This window comes from Oryctolagus cuniculus, chromosome 8 (genome assembly GCF_051225735.1).
Source record: "Oryctolagus cuniculus isolate XC-2025 breed Fujian yellow rabbit chromosome 8, ASM5122573v1, whole genome shotgun sequence".
NCBI lineage: Eukaryota > Metazoa > Chordata > Mammalia > Lagomorpha > Leporidae > Oryctolagus > Oryctolagus cuniculus.
Window position 1 is genome coordinate 75,246,572 of NC_142874.1, and position 27,197 is coordinate 75,273,768.

General features: G+C 40.8%; 1 protein-coding gene across 7 annotated transcripts in view; it reads left to right on the forward strand.

Annotated features, from left to right (window-relative positions):
- PDE5A (phosphodiesterase 5A) overlaps positions 1-27,197 on the forward strand; it is a 159,266-nt gene that overhangs the window by 17,373 nt on the left and 114,696 nt on the right. For all 7 annotated transcript variants that reach the window (XM_002717227.6, XM_008267901.5, XM_008267898.5 and 4 more), the window contains exons 2-3: positions 5,773-6,361; positions 16,389-16,478. In XM_002717227.6, the coding sequence (XP_002717273.1) occupies positions 5,773-6,361; positions 16,389-16,478 (679 nt within the window). The remainder of the gene's footprint in view (positions 1-5,772; positions 6,362-16,388; positions 16,479-27,197) is intronic.

Here is a 27,197-nt window from a genome sequence, read left to right on the forward strand (position 1 = left end):
TAACTGTTACACCAAACACCTGCCCCTAGAGAATTTTTTTTAGCACTGAATCTTCTTAAGACATTTACTAGGCACAAAAGGGTGTGTAGGGATGTATCAGCCGTGATCAGTTAGGAAGCTTACATCCAAGGCATGATGAACATTAACAGCTAAAACAGGACGTTGACTTTGTTTAACAAATATGCCAGCATTCAGATATTCAAATGACTGCTTCTTTAAAGAGTTATTGATTTATGTATTTAAAAAAGTTACAGAGAAAGAGAAGCAGAGGGAGAGGGGAGAGGGGAGAGAGGGCAGGGGAGAGTTCTTTCATCCTCTGGTTCATTCCCCAAATGGCTGTCATGGCCAGAGCTGGACCAGGCCAATGTTAGGAGCCAGGAGCTTCATCTGGGTCTCCCACATGAATGCAGGGTCCCAAGGACTTGAGCCATCTTCCTCAGCTTTACCAGTCAGCAGTGAGCTGGATTTGAAGTGGAGCATCTGAGACTCGAACTGGTACCCATGTGGGATGCTGGTACTATGGGCAGCAGCTTAACCAACTGTGTCATGATGCCAGCCTCTCAAATGACTGTTATCTCTTTTGATGCATTAGGAGTCTTCATTTATTTATTCAAGAAATATATACTGGGGCAGGTGTTGTGTTGCAAGCAGTTCAAGCCACTGAATGAGATACCTGGGTGCCATACCAGTGTGCTGGGGATCAAGTCTTGGCCTCCACTTCCAATGCTGGCTTCCTGCTAACACACATGGGAAGCAGAAGACGTTGCCCCATGTACTTGGGTCCCTGCCATCCATGTGGGTGACTCAGATGGAGTTCTTGGCTCCTGCTTTGACCTGGCCTAGCCCTACCTGTAGTGGGCATTTGGGGAGTGAACCAGAGGATGGAAGATGTCTCTCTGCCTTCTAAATAAATACATCAATAAATCTTTAAAAAAAGAAATATCTACTGAGGGCCTGTGATGTGGTTGGCACTGATTAAGTGCAAGAGGTCAGCGGTAGACAAGTAGCACTGGTGAAATTTATATCTTGTCCAAGGAGACAGACCATACACCAACGGACTAGTAAACTAGAAAAATAGCAGATATTGAGAAAGTGTAGAAAACATGATGGGGTTGAGCGATTTTAGGTGGAATGATCAGCAAAGACCTTTCGAAGTGGAATGTGGAGGTAATAAGCTGCGCAGGTGGAGACGAGGGGCAGTTGGAGCTCCGTATGCTTGAGGAATGCCACGAGGCCAGCACAGGAGCAAGGAATTTACAAAGTGGTAGAGGAGTAAAAGCCTTCAGGTTTTATTCTCTCTTTAATGAGAAGCCAAGTACTGTAGTTAGGATGCAAGATTTACTTTGATACAAGGTTACTGTGTGGAGAATGGATTGAAAGCAGCACAAAATCAAAGAGACCAATTAGGGGGCTGTGGCCAAGATCCAAGTGAAATGTGGTGAGGCCCAGACCAGGGCAGTAGTCACGGGAGAAGTGAGCAGGTTGGGATAGAGGACTTTTGGGACATGAGTTAATGGAACTTGACTGCTTGACTGAATGTGAGAATTGGAGTAAATAAGTTTAGAGTTCTTAGATGTTTGAGTAACTGGGGAGGTGAAGGTGCTACTTATTACCATGAAGAGAACAGGCAGGGAATGAGACTGGGGAATTTGATGAGTAGGGAATTAGGAGTTCTGTATTCATCATTAAAAAAAAAAAAAGATTATTTATTTGGGAAGCTGAGGGGGAGAGAGAGGAGACGAGTAGAGTGCTCATCTGCTGGATCACTCTGCAAGTGCCTGCAGCAGCTGAGGCTGTGCCAGGTCAAAGTTGGGAGCCAGGAACTCAGGAGCAGCCTCCCATGTGGGTGTCAGGATCCCAAGTCTTGAGCCATCACCTGCTGCCTCCCACATGGTATGTGTTAGGAGGAAGCTGAAATTGGGGGGTGGAATTGGGACTCAAACCCTGGCACTCTGATAAAGGATGCAGGTGTCCCAAACAATGCCTTAACCACTAGGCCAGTCACTCAACCCATCACCATTTTATCTATTTAGACATCCACACAGTTGTCACATGGCTTAATTAAAATAATTTAAAAGGAGTGGTGGGCATTTAACTTGGCTATTGAAATGATGGTTAAGGTTGTCCATTCCTCCATCCAGAGTACTTGAGTTCAGTACTTTTCTATGACTCCTGACTGCAGCTTCCTGCTAATGCACACTCTGGCTGAAATAACTGAGTCCCTGCCACCCACCTGGGAAATGTGTATGGTCATACCAGTTCCCAGCTCCGGCCCTGGCCCTATCCTGCTATTGTAAGCATTTGGGGAGTAATCCAGTGGATAGGTGCTCTGTCTCTGTCTTTGCCTTTTAAATAAATATAAAAATTTGCTTATAATTTTTAATTAAAATTGTAATTAAATTATATAATATTAATATATATTTTATATAGTATATGTATTATATCTGTTTACATTTTAAAACTATAAAGGGTATCTTCATTTTCCATTGAGAAGGCAAGAGATACATTTGGGCCAAGTCTTAGATTTGTTTTTGAAATAATTCAAATTCCTATTTCATACTGATGTAACAATTTAGTTACATGTACATATTTAAAATCACACCAGATATGTTAAACACACTACTTTTCTTCTGACATTTCACAAATCAATTTTTTTTTTATTTGAAAGAACAAGAGAGAGAAAGAGATCTTCCATCTGCTGCTGGTTCACTCCCCAAATGGTTGCAACAGTGGGGGCTTGGCCCCACTGTTTTGATGTTGATGTCTTAGCCACAACTAGTACAATTTTGGGAGTTACATAGACATTTCCCAGGGTTTGTCACCCTCATTTCTAGTCATGTTTTTTGAAGTAGAACTTCATTTTGATCAATGCATGTTGTCCTCATGGGGAATTTGTCCTAAGCCACAGCATGCAGTTATAAAACAGTTATATATATATATATATATATATATATATATTTAAATCTGTGTAGGGAAATCCTTGTAATCTGTGCACCGTTATTTTTCTTTGTAATCCCAATTTTTAACATCTCTTTCCTATAAAGTCAGACAATGCATAAGACCAATGAAGCTATTTCTTTTAAATTACATAGAGGATTTAAAATTTTTTAATTGACAAATACTGTACATATTTATGGTACATAACATGCTGCTCTGATACATGTATTTTTTTTAATAAAGGTTTATTTACTTATTTGAGAAGCAGAGCTAGAGAAAGGTCTTCCATCCACTGGTTCATGCCCTCTGCAGTGGCCAGAGCTGGGTTGATCTGCAGCCAGGAGTCTGGAGCTTATTCCGAGTCTCCCACGCAGATGCAGAGGCCCAAGGACTTGGGCCATCCTCCACTACTTTTCCAGGCTATTAGCAGAGAGCTGGATCAGAAGTGGAGCAGCTCATATGGGAGCCTATATGGGATGCCAGCATCACAGGCAGAGGTTTAACCTACTACGTCACAGAGCCGGCCCTGTACGTATATATCTTAAGCTAATTAACATACACATCACATCACATACTTTTCCTTTTGTGTGTATGTGATGAAGGCACTTAAAGTTGACTGTCAGTATTTTTCAAGTATACCGTCCCTTGTTATTAATTGTAGTTTCCGTGTGGTACAAGTGATCTCTTGGACTTATTTCCCCTAACTGAAATTTTACATCTTTGACAATTGTTTTCTAAAGAGGTCTCTAGAAGATTTTTATAATTATATCCAACATTGAAATTATGAGGTAATGTCCTCTTTTTATTTTGACCCTAACGTTTCAGATGTGATTAACAAATAATACATCATTGTATAACTAAAGGAATATCTCATAAATGTAAAGGCTCAGAAATAAGCAGTTGCTTCATTTCCATTTCCACATCTTTTATTTTCATTTAGTAAATCATGGTGATCACACATGTCAGTATGTATAACTGTTTTTAATGTCTGTCTTGCATCCCATTGCATAAATGTACTGTGATATAGTTACCCTTCTATTGGTGGTATTGTTGATTTTGATCTTTGCTGTATCAAACAATACCACAGATAATTACCCTTATATTTCCTTTGCCACATGTGTAAAAATCTCTGGAACAAACTAGAGATGCATTTTAAAATTTTAGAGATTGCCTACTTGCCTTTGTGATATCAATTTTTACTATAACCCAGAAGGTGGGAGAGTGATAGTGTTTCTACACTCTCTCCAAAATCGTATATTGCCAAGGCTTTTAGTTCTGACCATTTGTTTGGTAAAGACAATCATGCCATTGTAGATTGTGGCACTCATATTATAAGCAAATTGTTTTAAATATTACCAGTGCCAGCAAATTTTTATCTTTTGAAGGTAAATTTTAGTTGTGGAAAAAGTCCAGTCTCATAGGAAGATGGATAATGAAGTTAGCTGTTATCCTAGGATTTGGGGGTTTTATTTTATTTGTATATTCATTTTGAGAGAAGGGATTAGTTAAAAAAAAGAAAACAAGATTTGACTTTTAGATAAAACTGATGTTTTGGGAGCAAGCATTGTGGTGAAGTGGGTTAAGCCACTTGGCACAGGGTCCTCTCACATTGCAGGGCCTGGTTTTGAGTCCCAGCTATTCTGTTTCCGATCCAGCTTCCTACTAATACATCGTGGGAGGCAGCAGATGATGGCTCAAGTGCTTGGGCCCCTGCCACCCACGTGGGAGACCTTGATGGAGTTCCAGGTTCCTAACTTCATTCTGGTCCAGCCCTGGCTGTTGCAGGCATTTGGGCAGTGAACAAGCAGATGGAAGATATCTCCCTCTCTGTCTCTCTACCTCCCTCCGTGTGTTTGTGTGTTGAGAGAGACAGAGACAGAGACAAAGACTCGACCTTTCGAGTATAGAAAATAAATGAGCATTAAAAAACTGTTATTTTTTCTTGGGTTATGAATTGTCTCAGAAGTACATTTCAAAAGAGGAGTTCCAAAAATGTCTGAAGTAATGGCACTATTAATTGGTGTACTAGAGCAGCAGTCCAAGGGAAATTATTTGAAATGAACAATACTCATTTGGATTGTGTGTGGTCTGCTATATTTGTTTTAAAGAATCACCCACTGTGAAGGATTTAGCTCAAACAGATTTCTTTCATAGGATGGTACCTTAAAAACCAATAATCCCAGTTTTCTTGGACAGCATTGTTAACTTAGGCGATGCTTATTTTGAATTTTTTTCCTTTATATAAGGACTAGAAGAAATCATTTTGCCATTAAATAACAAGCATTATCAGGAGAATATTTACAGAAGTTTATGATTGTTCTATACACTGGATCAAATTCCTTATATTTTCTATTTCTCCTTCTAAATCTTATTTATTTTTGCAATATAGATATAAATTATGCATATTAGCAAGCCAAATTTTGAGAAATATTGTTTATAGTGTTCAAATATTTTAACTTCAGAACAAGTTGTGTTAAACATCAAATGAGCATCCATATATATGTTTTCTTAAGACAATTGTGAAATTTAATGTCTTATTTTGAAATAAACTAATTTTGAGAGAAGCCAGCTTAAAGCTTGATATGTTGCAAATAAGATATCTAAATTATTATGTATGTTGAAGTTAAACTTTATTAAGATTTTCATTGAAGCAATTGTCCTCTATAGTTCTTCAGAATACAATTGTCTGTCTTAAATAAACCGTCTTGTTTTTATTTTCTATGACAAATCCAATTATTATCTGGTCCGTTTCCTGCAACAGGATTTGTAGCAGTTCTCAGGGGGAGCCGTCTTCCCCCTCCAGTGTCTCATGTGTCTGCATGTTTTGTTCTGCAGAGAAATGGTCAATGCATGGTTTGCTGAGAGAGTCCACACCATCCCTGTGTGCAAGGAAGGCGTCAGAGGCCACCCCGAATCTTGCTCTTGCCCCTTGCAGCAGACTCCTCGTGCTGACAGCAGCGCTCCAGGAACACCTACCAGGAAAATCTCTGCATCTGAATTTGACCGGCCCCTTAGACCCATTGTAGTCAAGGACTCTGAGGGCACCGTGAGCTTCCTCTCTGACTCGGAAAAGAAGGAACAGATGCCTCTAACCCCTCCGAGGTTTGAGCATGATGAAGGGGACCAGTGCTCAAGACTCTTGGAATTAGTGAAAGACATTTCCAGTCATTTGGATGTCACAGCCTTGTGTCACAAAATCTTCTTGCATATCCATGGACTCATCTCCGCTGACCGCTACTCCCTATTCCTTGTCTGTGAGGACAGCTCCAACGACAAGTTTCTTATCAGCCGCCTCTTTGATGTGGCTGAAGGATCAACACTGGAGGAAGCTTCCAATAACTGTATCCGCTTAGAATGGAACAAAGGCATTGTGGGGCATGTGGCAGCGCTCGGAGAGCCCTTGAACATCAAAGATGCCTATGAGGTAAACAGGGGATCAGGGAGTAGAGGCTGGCAGTGGGGAGGGAATGTGTCTCAGGCGTTGAACAACAATTGTGGTAGGGATGCTGGAAAGTAAAGTGTAATGATTGTATACTTATTTAAGCCTGGTCTGGATAATAACTTCCGTTCCTTTTCAATGCCAGCATTTCTTCTCTGGTGGTTCAAAGACATGGGCCTCAGCAAAATCTTATTTTTCTCCTTAATGGTAATTTAAGATAACTCATCTAATAATTGTGTCCTTTCATTCATCTAAGCCCTGTACATAGCCCTATCTGTGTTATCTGGATATGAACCTCTTAGGATTTTGCTGAGATTCTAAAACAATCCATAGTCTTTTCTCATTCATTCACTCATTCATTTAATCGGTTCATTTCATTTATTCCTTCCAAGTCCCACTGATACCAAGGTCCAGTTTTCTTTCCCTTGTCTTCTCATTTGTTTCTTTTTAAACAAATAAACATAGATGCCATTTAAAAGTGGAAATTATTGCTTAAAATATTTTATTGGAAAGATTTGATGTTTCTTCTACTTTTGCTACAGTGATACCTCAGTCTTTATGGACTTACAGATTACACTGTAAGACTCTTCAAATTTCCATTTAAAATTATCCTTTTTAATAATAGAACTGTGATTTTGAAATAAACCATCTCAAGTGAATGACATTTATGTTATGAGAAATTTTATAGCATTCTTGATAAAACAAATGTTATAGCATCTGGTACACTATAAAGCCTCAGTAGTAACTCTGACCTCTTTTATGTAGTTTGAAGGATCACAGGTGTTTCTTTCACCCCTGAATTCCTGGTGCCTGGTCCAGTGTCTGGCATACAATCTGATCTTAATATTGGTTGAATGAAAATAATAGAAGATGTGATAGATAATAGACATTAAAGAAAACATGGGAGGGTTCAGAGAGTCAGGATGTGACATCTAGATGGGCAGGTAGAAATACGTTTCTTTGCAGAAGAAATGCCTGTTGTGGACCCCGGAAAATACACAAAACTGGGGCCAGCACTGTGGCGCAGCAAGTTAATGTCCTGACCCGAAGTGCTGGCATCCCATGTGGGCACCGGTTTGAGACCCGGCTGTTCCACCTCTGATCCAGCTCTCTGCTGTGGCCTGAGAAAGCAGTGGAAGATGGCCCAAGTCCTTGGGCCCCTGCACCCACATGGGAGACCAGGAGGCAGCTCCTGGCTCCATCTGGGGAGTGAACCAGCAGATGGAAGACCTTTCTTTCTCTCTGCCTCTCCTTCTCTCTCTCTGTAACTCTGACTTTCAAATAAATAAAGAAATCTTTAAAAAAGATAAAATACACATTTTGATAAGTTGAGATATGTCCATGTGAGATCAAAATGTAAAGAGAAGGTTTTAAGAGGAGATGGGGAATTAGGACAATGGAAATGGGTCTGTGAGAGCATAGGGATTGAAGAACCATGGTAGCAGGACCAGAAAACCATTGGGATCTTGAATGCTGGGCTGAGAAATAGAAATTTTCAGATCCAAGAGGAGCATATAAGTCAGATTTTCATGGCTACATCAAAAGCTAACTAACATGAGAGGTTTATTAAGCTGCGTTTTGTAGGTTCAAGGAGACATCTCCTTCATCAGTTGAGTTCTGGAGTGGGCTCTTCGGGCTGTGTCACATTAGTTGACAGTAGGATTTCCAATGGAAGGAAGAGCTCACATCTCCACACAGGAAGTGAGAGGGCAAATCTGGGGTCAGACCCAGGCTTCCTTAACAAGTCACTCTAGCAAGAACCAGGAGACCATTATTTCTTTTTGAAGATAATGCCCTCAATGACCCAGACACCCCTCATCAGGCCTCACTTCCTGTAGGTTTCACACCACACCCCTGTACTGAGTGGGACTGAGTCTCAAGTATATGGACCCTTGAGGAACAGACCACATCCAAACCTTACCAAGAAGTAACTGAAGATGTTTTGGAAAGTGGTCTATGGCTGTACCACCCTGAACACGTCTGATCCATCTGATCTCAGAAGCTAAGCAGGGTCAGGCCTGGTTAGTACTTGGATAGGAGACTAGTATGATTTAAATGGTGCTTTAGAAACATGAATTTCATAATAGTCATTAAATGAATTATTGGGGGAAAACCCTAGAAGCTGGGAGGGTGGAGGTGAAGTTTAATAGTTTAACTTTTGAGAAAGCAAAGATCTGAACCAGGACCCGGAAGATCAAAAGGAGAGGATAGATTTCAGGTGAAAAAAGTTAAATCTGCTGAACTTGTCAGCTGATAACAGCTGGAAATAAAGGGAAAAGAGGACTCCAGGCTGCTCGAGATTTTGAAGTGAATGAGTAATGGATCTGGTGAGGACTCCTGGGGGCATGGACTTGGGATGTGAGATGTCAGAATGCATTCTGTATGAGCAGTTGATTCAATTCTGATTCTCTGTGCAACATGTTCCAGTTCTCATGGAGCTATCTCTATGACCTCTCAGAGCTCTGGAATAACGTCACACTGTAGGCTCCAACAGGGAATTAAGGACACAGCCAAAGGATCGCTGCCAAATTTGCACAAGTCCCTTCCTGATAAGCTTGGTTTCTGCTTTTCAGTGGCACTAAGTCCCAAGTACGGTAGGAACATAGATACTCTTTAGCTTTGCTGAGAAAGCCTTTGTTTTGTCAGTGTGGTGCTAAGTGTATCCAACCCTGAGAATTCTTCACTTACATCATTTTATTTAACCTGTTTGTGGTCTTTAATTTACTTTTATTTTTTAAAAACTTAATTTGAAGGCAGAGAGAGACTGATAACAATCTTCTATCCACTAGCTTATTTCAGAAATGCTCACAATTGTCCGGGCTGGGCCAAGCTAAAGCCAGGAGCCAGGAATTCAATTCAGGTCTCCTATGTGGATGGCAGGACCCAAGTACTTGAACCATTTCCTGCTGCCTCCTAGGGTCTAAATTATCAGGAAGCTGGAACCAGAAGTGGAGCCAGGACTTGAACCTAGTCAGTCCAAAATGGATTGACCGTATCACAAACAGCGTTGTAACCTCCATGCTGAATGTCAACTTTTGCTTGCCATCTTTAAGTGCATTTGACAGTATTATTACTAAACTTCTTTATTATTTGTATTTTATTTAAAAATCAAGAGAGAAATATTCCATACACTGCTTCACCCTCCAAATGCCCTCAACAGCCAGGGCTGTACCAGACCAAAGCCAAGAGTCCAGAACTCATCTCCCATGTAGGTGGCAGGAATCCAAGTACTTGAGCCATCGCCTGCTGCATCCCAGGTTGTGCGTTATCAGGAAGCTGGGATTGGAAGCATAGCCAGGACGGGGACCCAGGCGCTTGGATATGAGATGCATGTGTCTCAAGTGGCGTCTTGTCTGGTGTGCCACATGTCTGCCCCGACAGAGTACTTTTTGTTTTGCGGCTGCTATGATTTGCTTTCTGTACTGCTGTCTAATACAGCCAGTGTCCTTGATTTGCCCTGCTCCCAGTGTGAAGCTCTTGAGCCTGTGGATTCCTTATGTTGCTGCTTCACTCTGGGTACCCTGGATCTGGGTTGATGGTGACCTTGTTGAAGTTATTCATGTTTCAAGAATTTCATTGAAAATTGTAGGCGTTGATCTGTGACCTAATTTATGTTGGTATTAGCAAAAGTCAGTTGGTTAACAGATTATAACTCAGCATTACTCATAATTTGAATAAACAAAAAACTGGCTCATAGCCTTTTGTGAAAGTAGTCAGAATATGGAAATACATTCTAATATTTTGAGTCCTACCTCTATAAACCTATGTCTATAAAAATGATCCTCTAACAATATTCCTTAAGGTATGTGACCAACAAAATACTTTGGAAAAAATATTTATTTTATTTATTTCAAAGGCAAAGTAACAGAGGGGGACAGACAGAAAAAGAGAGTCCATCCACTGGCTCATGCCCCAGATGGCCACAATGGCTAAGATGGGCCAGGCCAAAGCCAGGAGCCTGGAATTCCATGCAAGTCTCCCACATAGATAGCAGGGGTCCAAGACCGTGGGCCATATTCTGCTGCTTTCCCAGGCACATTTGCAGGGAGCTGGATTTGAAGCAGAGTAGCCAGGACTCAAACAGGTGCTCTGATACGGGATGCCGGCATCACAGGCAGCGGCTTAACCCACTGTGCCACAATGCCAGCCCCAACCACAGAACACTTTAAAAAGTTATAATGGAACAGGGGAAAATCAAGAAGTGGCTCTGGAAAATAATAATGCTTACATTAATATTACTACTAATAAGAATTATACTGTCAGGTAAATTAATTGAAATAAGTTATGAACATTTGACTCTTTAAAATTTTGTAACAGAAAATGATACAAAATGACACAGATTGGAAAATGCAATTATTTTAATACTGATATAATTAATATTCCTATTTTTAAAGTGTGAGACAAGGTATAAGACAGCTTAGCCCAGTGATTCTCAACTAGACCACGGATACCAGTGAAAAGGTTAGTTGGTGCTTGCTGCCTGAACCATGGTGTTCAGTGACACTTCTGCATCGGCCAATCATCCATGCAGTTTCTTTGAATGTGACATAGCATTTATTAATACGATAGTAAGACATTTATTAATAAGAACATGAAGATATTAACACATATTAAAAAGATGTAAAGTTGTTAGCAAGAAGATACATAATCAGGGTCAGGTGCTATGGTATAGCAGGTTAAACTGCTGGCTGCAATGCTAGCACCCTACTTGGGTGCCTGGTTCAAGTTCCCAGCTGCTCCACTTCCGATCCAGCTCCCCACTAATGCACCTGGGAAAGCAGCTCAGGATGGCCCAAGTGCTTAAGCCCTTGCCACCCATGTGGGAGACCCAGATTGAGTTCTAGGCTCTTGGCTTTGCTCTGGCCCCATCCTGGCTGTTGCAGCCATTTGGGGAGTGAACCAGCAGATGGAAGATCTCTCTCTCTCTCTCTCTCACACTCTCTGTAACCCTGCCTTTCAGAAAATAAATATTTTAAAAAAGAAGATACAGAATCAGAATAATAATGTGTTAGTGTTTTCCTTCTGAATGAAAATGAGTGTTGGCTGTCCTGGAGAAGTCTTAAGCTTCCCCAACATTTCCTTAAGTCAACTGGAATGCAAAACCTAGGTGCTTCTGTTTCCACAGGACTGCCACTCCATGTGTACCATGATTTCTCCAGAAAACACTCGGAGGCCTTGTAGAAGGGCCTCATTGCCACTGTGTAGTCTTCACCACTTAGCTGCTATTCCTCCCAGCCGCACTTTGTCTCTGCCTTTCTTTGTCCAAAGAAACAAAATTTTCCCCTTTTCTCATTCTACAGGTTCATTTCTAAAGAAATAGGAACTCTCTCAAGTGAATTCCTGCTGAATAAAATGATTTCTGAAGTGAATTTTAGAAGACAAAAAGAACACTAGCAACTATTTTAATTTAGATAAATCTAATCCACCATGGAGCATTTGTGCCCTAGGGAAACAATTTGGGAACTGCTGTGTCTGTGCTTATCCGAGGGTCTAATCACTTTTAAGGCATTATCTTAAAAATGACACTCTTTGGAAGAAAATAAGCCTTGTAATTTACCAAGACCTATGTGGTATTTCTTTTTATTGTTTTTGTTTGTTTGTTTCTTTTTATTGTTTTCTGTAACAAGAATGTTCACTTCTTTTTTTTTTTAATTTTTAATTTTTTTGACAGGCAGAGTGAACAGAGAGAGACAGAGAGAAAGGTCTTCCTTTTGCCGTTGGTTCACCCTCCAATGGCCTCCGCGGCTAGCGCACTGCGCTGATCCGAAGGCAGGAGCCAGGTACTTCTCCTGGTCTCCCATGGGGTGCAGGGCCCAAGCACTTGGGCCATCCTTCACTGCACTCCCCGGCCACTGCAGAGAGCTGGACTGGAAGAGGGGCAACCAGGATAGAATCCAGCACCCCGACTGGCACTAGAACCCAGGGTGCTGGCGCTGTAAGGCGGAGGATTAGCCTATTGAGCCGTGGCACCAGCAAGAATGTTCTCTTCTATTAAAAGTACCAAAATCAGAATATTTTACATTGATCCAATGTGATTATCTAATCTGATACAATGCTATTATTTCACAATGCATACTCAAATGACATTCTTTTCTCTATTTAGAGTTTCTCCAAAAATTAAAAAATAGTCTTCCTTGTTCTTTATGTATTTACTCATGTATTCAAATCAGCTTCTTAGCTCTTTATTTTGTAGACTCTACTATGTTTCCCTTCAGACTGTATAACATTACTTAATACTTCTTGTAGTTGTCTGGTAGTAAAAAATTCTCTTTTAGTTTATCTGAAAATACCACAATTTTACTTGTATTCTCGATGAACATTTTCACTGAATAAACCACTTAGAGCTGACAATAATTTTCTTTCAGTGCCTTCAAAGAATGTTTCCATTTTTTTCTGCTCTTCATTTTTCTCTTGAGAGGTCAGTCAACCATGCTTTATTTCATTTCTGCCTTAAATGTTTCACTCTATATTTTGTTTTTACACCAGTTGTATAAGCTTAAGATTTCCACTAACTTGGGAAAATTTAGTGTTCCAATACCTTTTTTTTTTTTTTTTTTTTGACAGGCAGAGTGGACAGTGAGAGAGAGACAGAGAGAAAGGTCTTCCTTTGCCGTTGGTTCACCCTCCAATGGCCGCCGCGGCCGCCACACTGCGGCCGGCGCACCATGCCTATCCAAAGGCAGGAGCCAGGTGCTTTTCCTGGTCTCCCATGGGGTGCAGGGCCCAAGCACTTGGGCCATCCTCCACTGCACTCCCTGGCCACAGCAGAGAGCTGGCCTGGAAGAGGGGCAACCGGGACAGAATCCGATGCCTCGACCGGGACTAGAACCTGGTGGGCCGGCGCCGCTAGGCGGAAGATTAGCCTAGTGAGCCGCGGCACCAGGCTGTTCCAATACCTTTAAACACTTTTCGAGTCTCTCTCTCTCTCCACACACACACACACACACACACACACACGTATATGCACACATACACATATAACACTTGATATTGTCTAAGAAAATACCAAGATTGTGTTAGCTTTCACATTTTTTTTTTCTCCCAGCACTTCTGAATGGATAATATCTGTTGATTATAGCCCTTTCTGTGCTTTTTGTGATGTGCTGTGAAATCTCATGAACTTTCCATTTTACACATTATGCTTTTATATTCTGGAATTTCTCTTTGGCTATTTTAATAGTTTTTCCTTTCTTTGCAGAAATTTCCACCTGTTCATTATTACCCTATTTTTCTTTAAGTTTTTAGTTGCATTTATAATAGCTGCTCTAAAGTCCTTACCTGTTACAACATCTCAATTGTCTTCGAGTCATTGTCTATTGACTTCTTTTTCTCTTCACAGTGGGTTGCATTTTCCTTTTTCTTTACAAGTATATTAATTTCTCATTGTATGTTAAACATGGGTATCTTTTCTAAAACAAGGGTGAGGATTTTTTTCTGATGGGTAGTAAAATTACTGGCAGATTCTTTCAATCATGTAAGGCTTAGCCTTGTCATTTATTAGGGTGGATCTATTTTTGTCTTGAATTTAGTCTTACAGAGTACCCCCAACTATATGTTGTAGAACTTACTCCCACAGAGTAGCCTCTCCCTGGCTCAACTGATGCTTGAAGAGCTTAGTAAACGCTTTCCTCCCTCTGGGGTGGAACTCCAGTGTTCTAAGCATTTCCCTAACTGGTGTCATCGTTCGGCTTTCTGTATTTAGGAGATAATGTTTGCGACCCTCTCAGAATTTTGTGTTGTTCATGTACAAAGTGAATAGTCTTTAGCTACCCCTGCCTTACTGATTCTAACTACCCCAGAAGTTGGGAATTCCTCTTAGGTCATTTGTTCCACTTGGGTAGCACCTGCCTTCTCCAAGGCAAGAAAATGCCCTCACACCGAAAGCCAGAGTGTTGCCCGGCAGCCACACCATTCCTCTTTGCAGTGCCTGTGGCTTTGCTCTCACATGTTTTGTCTAGTCGTGATCATCTCTAGCAGTAGGACAAATCCAGTACCAGTTACTGTGTTATGGCAAGAGGTTATCCAAGGCTTGTATTGTTTTATGCTGCCATTCTCTCATAAACAATGAAGGGAATAATCACAATAACATTAGTGTTCTATTTTGTTTTTTGGTTTTTCCTGGACCTGAAGGGTTAGAAGGCCACTATTCCAATTGCCTTTGTACTGAGCATATTGTTAGTAGAAAACTCGTTGAGATGTCAGGAGTTTGAAACTCCACTTGAAGTGAAGGACTTCAGTGAGGAGAGATCCAAAACTAAAACTGTTGAAACTAAAAATAGACTCAAAGAAGTCGTGAATCCTACTAATTTCCATCTTTCAAATCCCTCTGTTTTGATTAGATAGTTGGGTCCTATGATCCTATGATTTCAGTGTTCATTAACAAAATAATTGCAGATAATGCATTTTTATTCATCACCTTTTGAATATTAATTCACAAATCACTATTTGTAAGTTTTTATTTCTTTAATACATCAGTATTAGGATCCCCTCAACTTTCATTAGATATGTTGGCAATCTTAAGATAAAATATCTAAAAACCCAAAGATAAAATAAGAGCTATCTCATTAGATACATTCATCTAAGGTTTTCTCTCTGTCTCAATTAATATAACTTGCAACATGTTTGATGAAAAAGCAAAAATTCAGTCATATAATATAAAATGTTTACATTGATTTCTATCATTTTATAACTTTCCTTGTGAAATTACCTTGAAAGTCAAGTTTGTCCCTCTCAGGGGAAAACTGGCCTCATTTCTGACCCCAATTGATGGAATCTAATGTAATCACCTACTTCATTCACAGCTTTGGCTTTGAGTGACTTTAGACTAATTTAAAAAAAAAAAAAAAGCTAAGACCTTCAAAGATGAGGATGTTCCAATGTGGATGTTCCATATTCTCTGGAGGGAATTCCCAATGCAGAGGTTTTGAGGCAGCCTTGCTGTTACTAGGTTGAGTGTTTTACTTCCCAAGGCTCTTGCTTTGAAGGGAAAACACCCATTTATATGTTTATGTTCTGAGATGTGTGTTTTACCATTCTGATCTTACCTCACATACTTGTGTATCTGTTTTTCCTCTATGTATTTCCACTACTAGTTCCCACCCTCAATCCAAAAGATTTGCTTTCCACTATAATAAATGCACAGTGATCACATTTGATAACTATATATCATTTGTTGACCAGTTCCCTCCTTTATTTCACAAATGCTTTGAGTTTCTGTGCTAAGTATTGGGAATTCAGTAATCAACAATAAAATCCTTCTGAGTTGAGAGCCTAATTTTACATCTTCCCATTCTAAAGTATAATGGAAAGTTTCCTTTTACCTTTCTTTCTTTAACCCACATTTAAAATTTTATTGCTTTCAAAAGCCCTCTGTGATGATGTTGATGATGATTAGATGTGCATAATGTACTTTCCAAAATTGATTAAGGAATTCCTTACAATCTGAGTGAATGTCTCTTTTTTATAGATACAAAAAAAAAAAAGCGCCTTTTAATTCTTATGAACACATGAAGTGAAAGTACAGAATAGTGGGGAAATATAAAAGCAACTACTTAAAGAAAGTCACCTAATGGAAAGGTCATTTTGGAGGTGGAAGGTTTTTAGAAAAGTTGTGGAGCACAAATGTTTGTCTTGAGAAGGCACAGTAAAATCAGGGAGTGAGATGGAGACAGGCAAATTGCACTAAAGAGGTGCAGAGATGCCACTTTTTCCTGAATTTATGTAAGGCTGTCTAAAAGAGGTTAATGTTTTGAATTTCTTTTATTTCTTTACATTTGTTCAAGTCTGTGTTTGGTTCTCATAAACGCTAGCTGCTAAAAGAGAAAAAAACAGATTTATCATTGTCAAAAATTATGTATACCTACATGATTTGATGCCTTTCACAATGATAAAATTGTTACTCAGAGTAACAAGGTAAGTCAAAGGTTAGATTTCTCTAATCTAATAAATCTGAAGTATCAAATCAATCTTTGAACCAGTCAGTCATTAAATTGAATTTCTTTTTCCTTACTAGGATCCTCGGTTCAATGCAGAAGTTGACCAAATTACAGGCTACAAGACACAAAGTATTCTTTGTATGCCAATTAAGAATCATAGGGAAGAGGTAAGCCAATTTTCCATTTTATAAAAAAGCATTTGGAAATTTTTTTTCTCTGAAAAAAATTATTTACTTTGCAGGTATATGAAATAATACTATGGTGACAAGGTAGCTGTGAATTATGTAAACGTTCTCATTGATGTTTCTTATATGGCCTTTGGTTATGGGCTTGAACCTTGACCAGCTTTACTGTGGCCTTTTAAAAAGTCCTATACATGTCATATCATACCCCCCTCTTTCCCTAGAGGCCTTTTGCTTTCTGAAAATATGTGATTATGTCTGTGATTCAAAATTAATTTATTCCACATTATATCCAAAGTGTCTGAATCATACTCATTTCATAAGTGGTCATCTACTTTCAGTAGTCACTAGCTGATTTATTTGGATTTAAATTGAGGTCTTGAAGAGATGGAAATTGTGGCGAATTCCAATTGTTTAATTTCAGTATGAAATTATAACTACCAAATGATAACATGTTGGCCTATATTTTACCTAGAAGATTGGGATTCTGTTGGCACTGAGTTCTATCTTCATTTTACAGTTATTTGAAAAAAGTTAACTCATTATCAATTAAACTTTATGTTTCAATTGCACATTCTGAATATTGGCTCTGCGTTACAATTAACTGGAAAATTCTACAAGATTACAAATTCTATCAGTCAGGGTTCTCCAGAGAAACAGAATTAGTAGGATATATATAGCTATACAAGTGTCCCAAAAGTTTGTGGAAGGATAGGTGTTTGGCCTAGAGGTTATGATGTTGCTTGGAATGCCTGCTTCGCCTATCAGAGTACCTGGGTTCAAATCCTGGCTTCACTTGGGATTTTAGCTTCCTGCTAATTCACATCCTGGGAAGGTAGCAGGTGATGGCTCACACATGCTTGAGTCCCTACCACGCACATGGGAGACCTGGATTGAGTTCCCGGTTCCTGGCTTTAGATTGGCCCAGCCCCAGCTATTATAAGCATTTGAAGAGTTAACCAGCAAAAAGGAGCATGCTTTTCTCTCTCTCTTTCTCTCTCTCTCTCTCTCTGCCTCTCCAATAACTAAAATAAGTAATTTTTAAAGTTTGTGGAAAATAAATTTTAGTACAAAAGATTTTGAAAGCTGGGTGTAGTTTTTGCATTAATAGACATTTCCATGAACTTTTTAAAAAAGATTTATTTATTTATTTGAAGGGCAGAGTACAGAGAGGCAGAGGCAGAGAGGGGGGGGGGGAGAGGGGGAGGGAGGTCGGTCTTCCATCCACTGGTTTACTCCCCAAATGGCCATAATGGCCAGAGCTAGGCCAATCCAAAGCCAGGAGCCAGGAGCTTCTACTAGGTCTCCTACACTGGTACAGGGCACAAAGACCTGGGCCATCTTCTGCTGCTTTCCCAGGCCATAGCAGGGAGCTGGATCAGAAGTAGAACAGCAGGGACTTGAACTGGTGCCCATATGGGATGCTGGCACTGCAGGTGGCAGCTTTACCTGCTATACCACAGTGCCCGCCCCTCCATGAACTTTTTGAAGACCACTTTTATGTGTGGATTTCAAAAAATTTTGCACCAAAATAAACTTATCTTTTAATTCCATTTTCCTTAAGCCTTTTGGAGTACAATCATATAAGAGGGGATTTATTATTGGAACTGCTCTTGCAATTACGGAAACTAATGAGTTCCATGATCTTCTGCCTTTAAGTTGGAGATCCAGGAATGCCAATGGGGTGATCACTCTGAATCCTAAGGCCAGGAAACCTGGGGGAAGCTGCTAGTGTTAGTCCCAGACTCCAAAGGCTGAGAAGCTGGAGTGCTGATGCTTGTGGACAGGAGCAAGTAAAAGCCTCAGCTCCAGAACAGATAGTAAATTTATTCTTTCTTTGCCTTTTTGTTCTATCCAGGCCCTCAGTAGATTGAATAAAATGTCTACCCACTCTCCTGAGAGTGACCCTCTCATGCTACCACTTTAAATGCTATTCTCTTCCAGAAACACCCTCACAGACACATTCAGAAATAACGTTTCTCCAGCTGACTAATTATTGCTTAACCCAAGTGCGTTAGTCAGCTTTGTGCTAACAGGGTGAAATACCTGAGGCAGTTAACTTTATAAGTCAGCTTTGTGCTAACAGGGTGAAATACCTGAGGCAGTTAACTTTATAAAGAAGTTTATTTAGATCATAATCTTGGGGGTTCAAGAGCTGGTGCCTGCATCCACTCAGTTCTACTCAGGACCTCATAATAAACGGCAGCTGATGAATGGCAAAGCATGTATAGAAGGGTCCCATGACAAGCCAGGAAGCAGAGAAAGCAGGGTGACGCTGGACTTGTTCCTTTTAAAACAGTCCTCTTGGGCGGGCCACCAAGGGCATTGCCCAAGTACTGCTTTCCAAGAGCGCATCCCCTGTGACTTAAACACCAAGCTTCCAATCACAGAGGGCCCTATGGGGACGCTTAGTCCATATCCAAACCATAGGCGAGCTGAAAATTAATCATAACACCATTTAGATGAGATCGGGCGCGTTCAGAGTGGTATGGCCGTAGACCATAACACCAGTTAGATCAGAATCTCTAAAGACAGGATCTGGATACTAATATATTTTAAAAGCTCCCCAAGTAATTCTTTTTTTAAAAAACTTTTATTTAATGAATATAAATTTCCAAAGTACAGCTTATGGATTACAATGGCTTCCCCCCCCCCCCATAACGTCCCTCCCACCCGCAACCCTCCCCTTTCCCACTCCCTCTCCCCTTCCATTCACATCAAGATTCATTTTCGATTCTCTTTATATACAGAAGATCAGTTTAGCATACATTAAGTAAAGATTTCAACAGTTTGCTCCCACACAGAAACATAAAGTGAAAAATACTGTTTGAGTACTAGTTGTAGCATTAAATCTCAATGTACAGCACACTAAGGACAGAGATCCTACATGAGGAGTAGGTGCACAGTGACTCCTGTTGTTGACTTAACAAATTGACACTCTTGTTTATGGCATCAGTAATCACCCTAGGCTCTTGTCATGAGCTGCCAAGGCTATGGAAGCCCCCTGAGTTCACTGACTCTGATCTTATTTAGAAAAGGCCATGGTCAAAGTGGAAGTTCTCTCCTCCCTTCAGAGAAAGGTACCTCCCTCTTTAATGACCAGTTCTTTCCACTGGGATCTCACTCGCAGGGATCTTTCATTTAGGTTTTTTTTTTTTTTTCCCCCAGAGTGTCTTGGCTTTCCATGCCTGAAATACTCTCATGGGCTTTTCAGCCAGATCCGCATGCCTTAAGGGCTGATTCTGAGGCCAGAGTGCTGTTTAGGACATCTGCCATTCTATGGGTCTGCTGTGTATCTCACTTCCCATGTTGGATCATTCTCTCCCTTTTTGATTCTATCAGCTAGTATTTGCAGACACTATTCTTGTTTAAATGATCCCTTTGGTTCTTAGTCCTATCATTATGATCAATTGTGAACAGAAATTGATCACTGGGACTAGTGAGATGGCATTGATGGGATTGTGAGATGGGATTGAATTGGAATCCCCTGGTATGTTTCTAACTCTACCGTTTGAGGTAAGTCAACTTGAGCATGTCCCGAATTGCACATCTCTTCCCTCTCATTCCCACTCTTATATTTAACAGTGATCACTTTTCAGTTAAGTTTCAGCACTTAAGAAGAATTGTATATTGATTACAGTATTCAACCAAAAATATTAAGTAGAACAAACAAAAAAAAAATACTAAGAGGGGTAACATATTAAGTTGTTCATCAACAGTCAGAGCGAGGGCTGATCAAGTCACCATTTCTCATAGTGTTCATTTCACTTTAACAGGTTTCCTTTTTGGTGCTCAGTTAGTTGTCACCGATCAGGGGGAACATGTGGTATTTGTCCCTTTGGGACTGGCTTATTTCACTCAGCATAATGCGAGTTTACCTTGCTTTGTCACGGTACTGGCCCCTTAATGCATAATTACCAGCAACCTAGGAGAGTTCCAGTTGCTTCGTGTCCTTGGCAACATGTGGTGTAGCAGTGGTTTGCATTCTAGTAGTACCTGTAGGGAACTGTTTGAGTTAGTCTACATGAATGTGCAACCCCACTCTCAGCATGGGGCCCACTCCTCACTCACAGATCTGGTATAAGCAAGCTCAGCCCAGGTCCCCAGTGGCTCAAGGCTCTTCCTCGGGTTTCTCTCAGGTGCCCAAGCTTCTCTCGCATCTCTCGTGGTGCTCCTAGGCCCTTTCCTGCTGTCTCTGCTTTACTTGATGTGCATCCTGGGCTCTTCACTGGTTTCTAGAAATATTCGCATTTTGTGAGATTAAAAACCTTTAGTAACTTCACTGGAGACTTTACTCAGAGAGGGTTCCCAAAACACAGCTTTTTAAACATCTTGCTGACCCAGCCCACTCTCTATCCTCTTCCCTCCTGCTCCCTCTTTTCTCAGATTCGCACTGCCCAGTTCAAAATTATGTCCTCTGATAACGTTCGTCAGACACAAGAAATGAAGAGCAGCTATTGAAGAACGAATACACTGTCAGTATGGCTGTTGCGCATAAAAGTGTAATTTGGCTGACCACGCACCAAGGCCACTAACATGATGCAATATACCACTTCCAGAATTATCTTTGAATTTACAGCTATGTAAACAAACTCATGGCAGTATTTGCTTTTGTTTGCACAGACAGCTTCTCTTTGTCTCCCATGAAATAGCTGAAACCAGACAGCAGAGTTACAGTGAAGGTTTTGGGAATAATTGTTAAGATTGCTTGCTGTGAGCTTGAACCCCATCTTCACCACCTCCTTGATGACTAAGCAGGATGGAACTGGTTAATGCCTTTGAACTTCGATTTCCTCATCTACCAAATGGAGTTAATAAGAGGACCTGCCTCAAAAAGTTCTTAGGAAGATTAAATGTGCTACAAGGGGCATACTGGATGTGAATGATGAGCTTTGATTCGTGTTGTTTAAAAAGAGACACCAAGCTAACAGCTTTTAAGAAAGGCAGAGAGTAAGAGTCGTATGAAAAAGTCATTAGCCATGTAATAATTAGCCAGCTGGGACTAGATAACACGCACTGCTCCTGACTTAACTATTTCCATTTATCTATTTATTACCCTGCAGCGAACTTTAAGCTTAAAAGAAAAATTTTTTGCTGTTTTTTTTTTCTCATGAATGTTGCAAAGTGAACTTGGTGTCTTCTCTTTGTGTAAGTCTAATGGTAGTGAGTAACCAACACCCATTCCATCTAATTACCAAAGAGCCTACAAAAAACTGTGATTGTTAAATTACTGTTCATTGATTGTTTCCAAAATACTCTGCTACCTTTTAAGGACACCACTTTTTAAAGGCATACGTACCAGCTCTGGAAAGCTGTTTCAATGGAGCAGTTGAATGTTGAATACTATAACACGGACCAGAAAATTCCCAAAGAAAATGAAAACTCACTAAAATAGCAAAGCTTTTTGCCTTTTCTTCTGGTGAAATATTCCAACCACTTAAAAATGTTCAGAACTTTCTTTTTTTTTTTTAGATTTATTTATTTATTTGAAAGGCAGAGTTACAGAGAGACAAAGAGAGAGGGAGAGACAAAGAGAGATTTTCCATCTGTTGGTTCACTCCCCTGATGACCACAACAGCCAGACCTGGTCTGGTCCAAAACCAGGAGCTCCTTCCAGATTTCCCACGTGCCTGGTAGGGACCCACGCACTTGGGCCATCCTCTGCTGCTTTCCCAGGCCATTAGCAGGGAGCTGGATCGAAAGTGGAGTAGCCAGGACGGGAACTGTCACAGGCAGTAGCTTTACCCACCACACCACATGCCTGCCCATTCGAGCTTCTTTTCATTAATGTTTCAATTTTTTTTTTTTTTGACAGAGTGGACAGTGAGAGAGAGAGACAGAGAGAAAGGTCTTCCTTTGCCGTTGGTTCACCCTCCAATGGCCACTGTGGCCAGCGCACCGCGATGATCCGATGGCAGGAGCCAGGTACTTCTCCTGGTCTCCCATGGGTTGCAGGGCCCAAGCACTTGGGCCATCCTCCACTGCACTCCCTGGCCATAGCAGAGAGCTGGCCTGGAAGAGGGGCAACCGGGACAGAATCCAGCGCCCCGACCGGGACTAGAACCGGGTGTGCCGGTGCCGCAAGGCGGAGGATTAGCCTAGTGAGCCGTGGCGCCAGCCAATGTTTCAATCTTAAGTGAAATAGATACAGCAGTGCTTTGTTAAAAGTAGGACCACAGATATCCCAAAACTTCTGGAACAGTACGCTTTGACAGAAATTAGAGGCGAGGTTTTTTGCAATCTCCCCTTCTCCCTGCTTCCTTCTAAGAGAATGGGGTCACTGGGCAAAGTGGAAACAAAACAAAAAAACAAAACTGGAGAAGCCTGAGGAAGCTAAAACAATTTATTTTGGAAAGGTCAGAGAGAGCTGCTGGCTGGAGCCAGCATGAAACTATGCTGGAGAAAATGAATGAGGAAAAGGGAAAGCAGCAAGGGGAGAGAAGCGAGCCAGGCCTGGCTGCAGATGGAACAACGGTGGAGGAGTAGGGGGCGGCACTCCGGAAAGGACCCTGAAATAACTGTCCCTGTGCTGGCGATGACTGAGGTGTGTGATGCGTATTGCGCAGATCCTGGAGAAATTATTCTAAGGACCTGGAAAATTCTAATTCATGGCATCATCACAGTAGTCATAGGAAGTGGTCATCATCTGAGTTCCATTTAGCAGAGGAGGAAACACTTTGGCAGCATTTTGGGAACTTAGAGTCTCACGCAGGTAAAACTGAGATTTGAATCCAGTCTGACCACAAGGGCGTTAAATGGGAAAGAGGGTTTTTGTTTTTTTTTTTTAATATTATGCTGTGGATACTGAGGGTGCTCTACTTCCCTCCCAAATGGTGTTTTCTTGAGACACTGCAGTGAACATCTAAATTACTGTTGATTTTGGTGGGGTGGGGGTGGGAGCCATGCTGATTGTTTAATGTGGCTCCGGGCAGAAGCAGGGCTGGCGAGCTGCAGCAGGAGACCAGGCTGTGTTCCTATGGCCGTCCATGTTAGTGTTCAAAGTGCTCTGCATGCAGACTCCTTTTAAAACACACACACACACACACACACACACAGAGAGAGAGAGAGAGGGAGGGAGGGAAGGAGAGAGAGAGAGAATCATAGGCACATCCTCTGCAGTCCCTTAACAGGAATCCATGAGGACTTTCTAGCAGGGATAAAAGAGTTACAGGAGCGTGTTTTATATTAATCTGGGCCAGCGTGCTCCAGAGAAGAACTAGGATATGCACATGAAGCATAATAAAAAAAAAAAAAAAACACTTCAGCGAGTATGTGGATTTTTAGGACTGCTGTGAAATTTCTTTCAGACTTAATTCTGGATTATTCACATGGGGGCACTTGGACCAGTTCTTAGTTCTGTCATTTGCATTAGTTATATCTATAATCAGACAGAAATTCTTTATTGTTTGATAATGAAATACAGGGCAATGCAACTCTTCCCTCTGGCTCAGCTGACCTATTTCTGAAATCCCGGTCTCCCTTGAAGTATCGCTCGTTATGACACGGTGGAGACCAGTGTTCTTTATTTATAGGAGCTGCACCAGTGTAACTGACCCCAGATATTAACTCTTACTCAGAGCCCTGTTTGTTGCTCTGGGCCTGCTGACTTTTTCTTTGTATATCATTCAGGAAGGAGGAGCGAGGCTAGAAGGCAGGACATTATGAAATAATACAAACTCTGTGGAAATTTCTTATTGATCCGAGTGGGAGATTATGTTCAATAATATTCTTCAGGCTAGGCTGAAACACCACAGCTGAATGTCAGCTCCACTTATTAAGCAGAAATTCAATATGGAATCCGAGCTGTTTTTTCCTCTCTTTCTATTTTATCAACTTGATTTTATTTTATCATAGTTGACGGGCCTGGCAATCTCTTGGTGCAAACAAGACAGTTACAACAGAGAATTTATGACATGTTCTTTACTGTGTGATAAAGGAGCATTTTAGAGAAATGTCTAATCATCTATATCTTTTCTAATAAAAAAAACTCAAAAAAAACCAACTAAAGTTTACTACATAAATACATTGATGAATCAGTCTGCTGAAAATCACCAAATAAAGTATGAATATAATCAGATGTGTATGTCCAACTGCAATACACAAAAGTATGTTTCCTAGAATTTAGACTTTATATCTGCTCATTTTAAAAATACTCCCTTATTTTCCCTAAACAATCTTGTTTTGAAAAGTAATTATTGAGGGGCTGGCGCTGTGGCACAGTGGGTTGGGGCCCTGGCCTGGGGCGCCGGCGTCCCACGTGGGCACCGATTCTGGTCCCGGCTGCTCTTCTTCCTATCCGGCTCTCTGCTGTGGCTTGGGAGAGTGGTGGAGGATGGCCCAAGTCCTTGGGCCCCTGCACCCACGTGGGAGACCCAGGAGAAGCTCCTGGCTCCTGGCTTTGGATCGGCTCAGCTCTGGCCATTGTGGCCATCTGGGGAGTGGACCAGCAGATAGAAGACCTCTTTCTCTGTCTCTGCCTCTCTCTGTAACTCTGTCTTTCAAATAGATAAAATAAATCTTTAAAAAAAAATAAAAGTAATTATTATACCATTGCAATATGAAAGTACTTCAAAAAAGTTCATGGAAAGTGAGTATTATAAAAAAAACTGTTCATGGATTTCAAGAATTTTTCACAAAATTAAAATTTTTAATTTATATTTTATTTATTTGAGAGGCAGAGAAAAACAGATCTTTTATCCACTGGTCCACTCCCCAAATGCCCACAACAGCCAGGGCGGGGCCAGGAAGAAGCCAGGAGCCTGGAACTCAGTCTGGGTCTTCCAGGTGGGTGACATAAGCCCAGCTACTTGAGCCATCACCTGCTTCCTCCTAGGGTGTGCATTAGCAGGAAGCTGGAATCAGAAGCAGAGCCAGGTCTCAAACCCAGTCACACCCCAGTATGGGATGTGGGTGTCCCAAATGACACCCCATCCACTGCACCAAATGCCTGCTGCAACGTATCTTTTAGTTCCCTTCCCCCACAAACTCTCTGAAGTACCCTCATTTGTAGTGCACTATCTAGGCAAAGAAGATACTTGCTTTTAAATTTTTTCAATTTGGAAAGGTAGAACTTGTATCCCCAAAATTCTGGATCTATACAATGTAACAACTGTTAAGTAGGTCTGATATTTAATGCATAATTTCAAGGATAGACTGTGGATTGGGTAGATAGAAAAACTACTGAGGAGGGATGACAACTCCGTACTGTGCTGATCCCTGGCCTAAAGGAGAGAAGCAGGTGAATGCTGTGGTGACAGATGCTTGGTCTCCGTGGACGATGGATACAGAGGAGACCCTTGCCTGTGATCACATGCTCATAGTACTAATGTGGCATTCTGAAAGTGGACAAGTAAACCTGGAAACAAATAAACACTACAGTTTTATGCGTAGGGCTTAATTCTAAGTCAAAATAAATGAAATATGATTTTTAAAAAGTAGAGTTTAATAACAAACTCTGCCACTGGATCTAGGTCTATTTTAGTCTTAAAGAATTGGCTAGTAATGTGTTTTTAAAAACTTATAAATTGTTAATTGTCTTTATTCCTTGGCAGTATTCTTTCCTGTAGCTTTATTTTAGAAACAAAACAGAAGCTCTCCACAAAGTTTCTGTTTGTTCTGGACTTGGTGTTGTAATGGTGATGATCCTTTCTTTCTTCTTTTCCACATTGCCCTTTAAGGAATGAACAAGTGCATTTTACAAAGAAGACATTAACTACTTTCCTAAGGAAAAAATATTTAAGAGCAGAAAATGGAAAACACAGTGCTAATAGTAAATCCCTGAGTCAACATTACTGATCCAAGAGAAGAAGAAAGCGCGCGTAAAAGTTTGAGACTGAAAATTAAGTGAATCCTGGGCTCTCTGAACCCAAATCGTATCTTAAGTTTAATGCTCAGAAAGTTTGATTCACACAGAGGGCTGCTGTGTTTTATTCAATAGGTTTGTTTTCATTGGTCCTCTCAGGATAATCATTCAACACTTGTTGGAATGCATTAAACTTCTAGCTTAACAGATCATTCCTAATTTTCATTTGGGGGAGTTTTGCTTGGTCCATGACTAATGATTATTATAGGCCTGAAACCAGATGCAGATAAGCATGGACAATTTTCTTGTATAATGTGTGACCCAGTATCACACAATTAGATCCTTGGATGGATTTGGACTAGCAAATGATATGCACTTTTTAAAAAAGATTTACTCTTCATTTACTTGAAAGTCACAGAGTCAGAGAGAGAGAGAGAGGGAGAGTCAGAGAAAGAGATCATCCATCTGCTAGTTCACTCCCCAAATGTCTGCAACAGCCAGAGCTGGGCCAAGCTGAGGCCAGGACCCCACAGCTTCCTCTGGGTCACCCATGTGCATGCAGGAATCCAAGTATTTGGGCCATCTTCCGATGCTTTCCCAGGCATATTACCAGGGAGCTGGATGGGAAGTGGAGCAGCTGGGACACGAATCAGTGCCCTATGGGATGTCAGCATCACAGGCTGTGGCTTTACCTGCTACACCACAGTGCCAACCCTTATAGGCACATTTTTGTGCATTCTTCCAGTTAAAGTAGTCACCAATGAAAACGCTGGTCTCACTAGATGGATGTGCAAACATCTGTATTTCTCTATTAAGAGAAAAGATTATAGGCAGAATGCTTTATAAACTCTTAAATATTATATTTCTTCTTACAAAACCACATCCAAAAATCCCTACTTTCT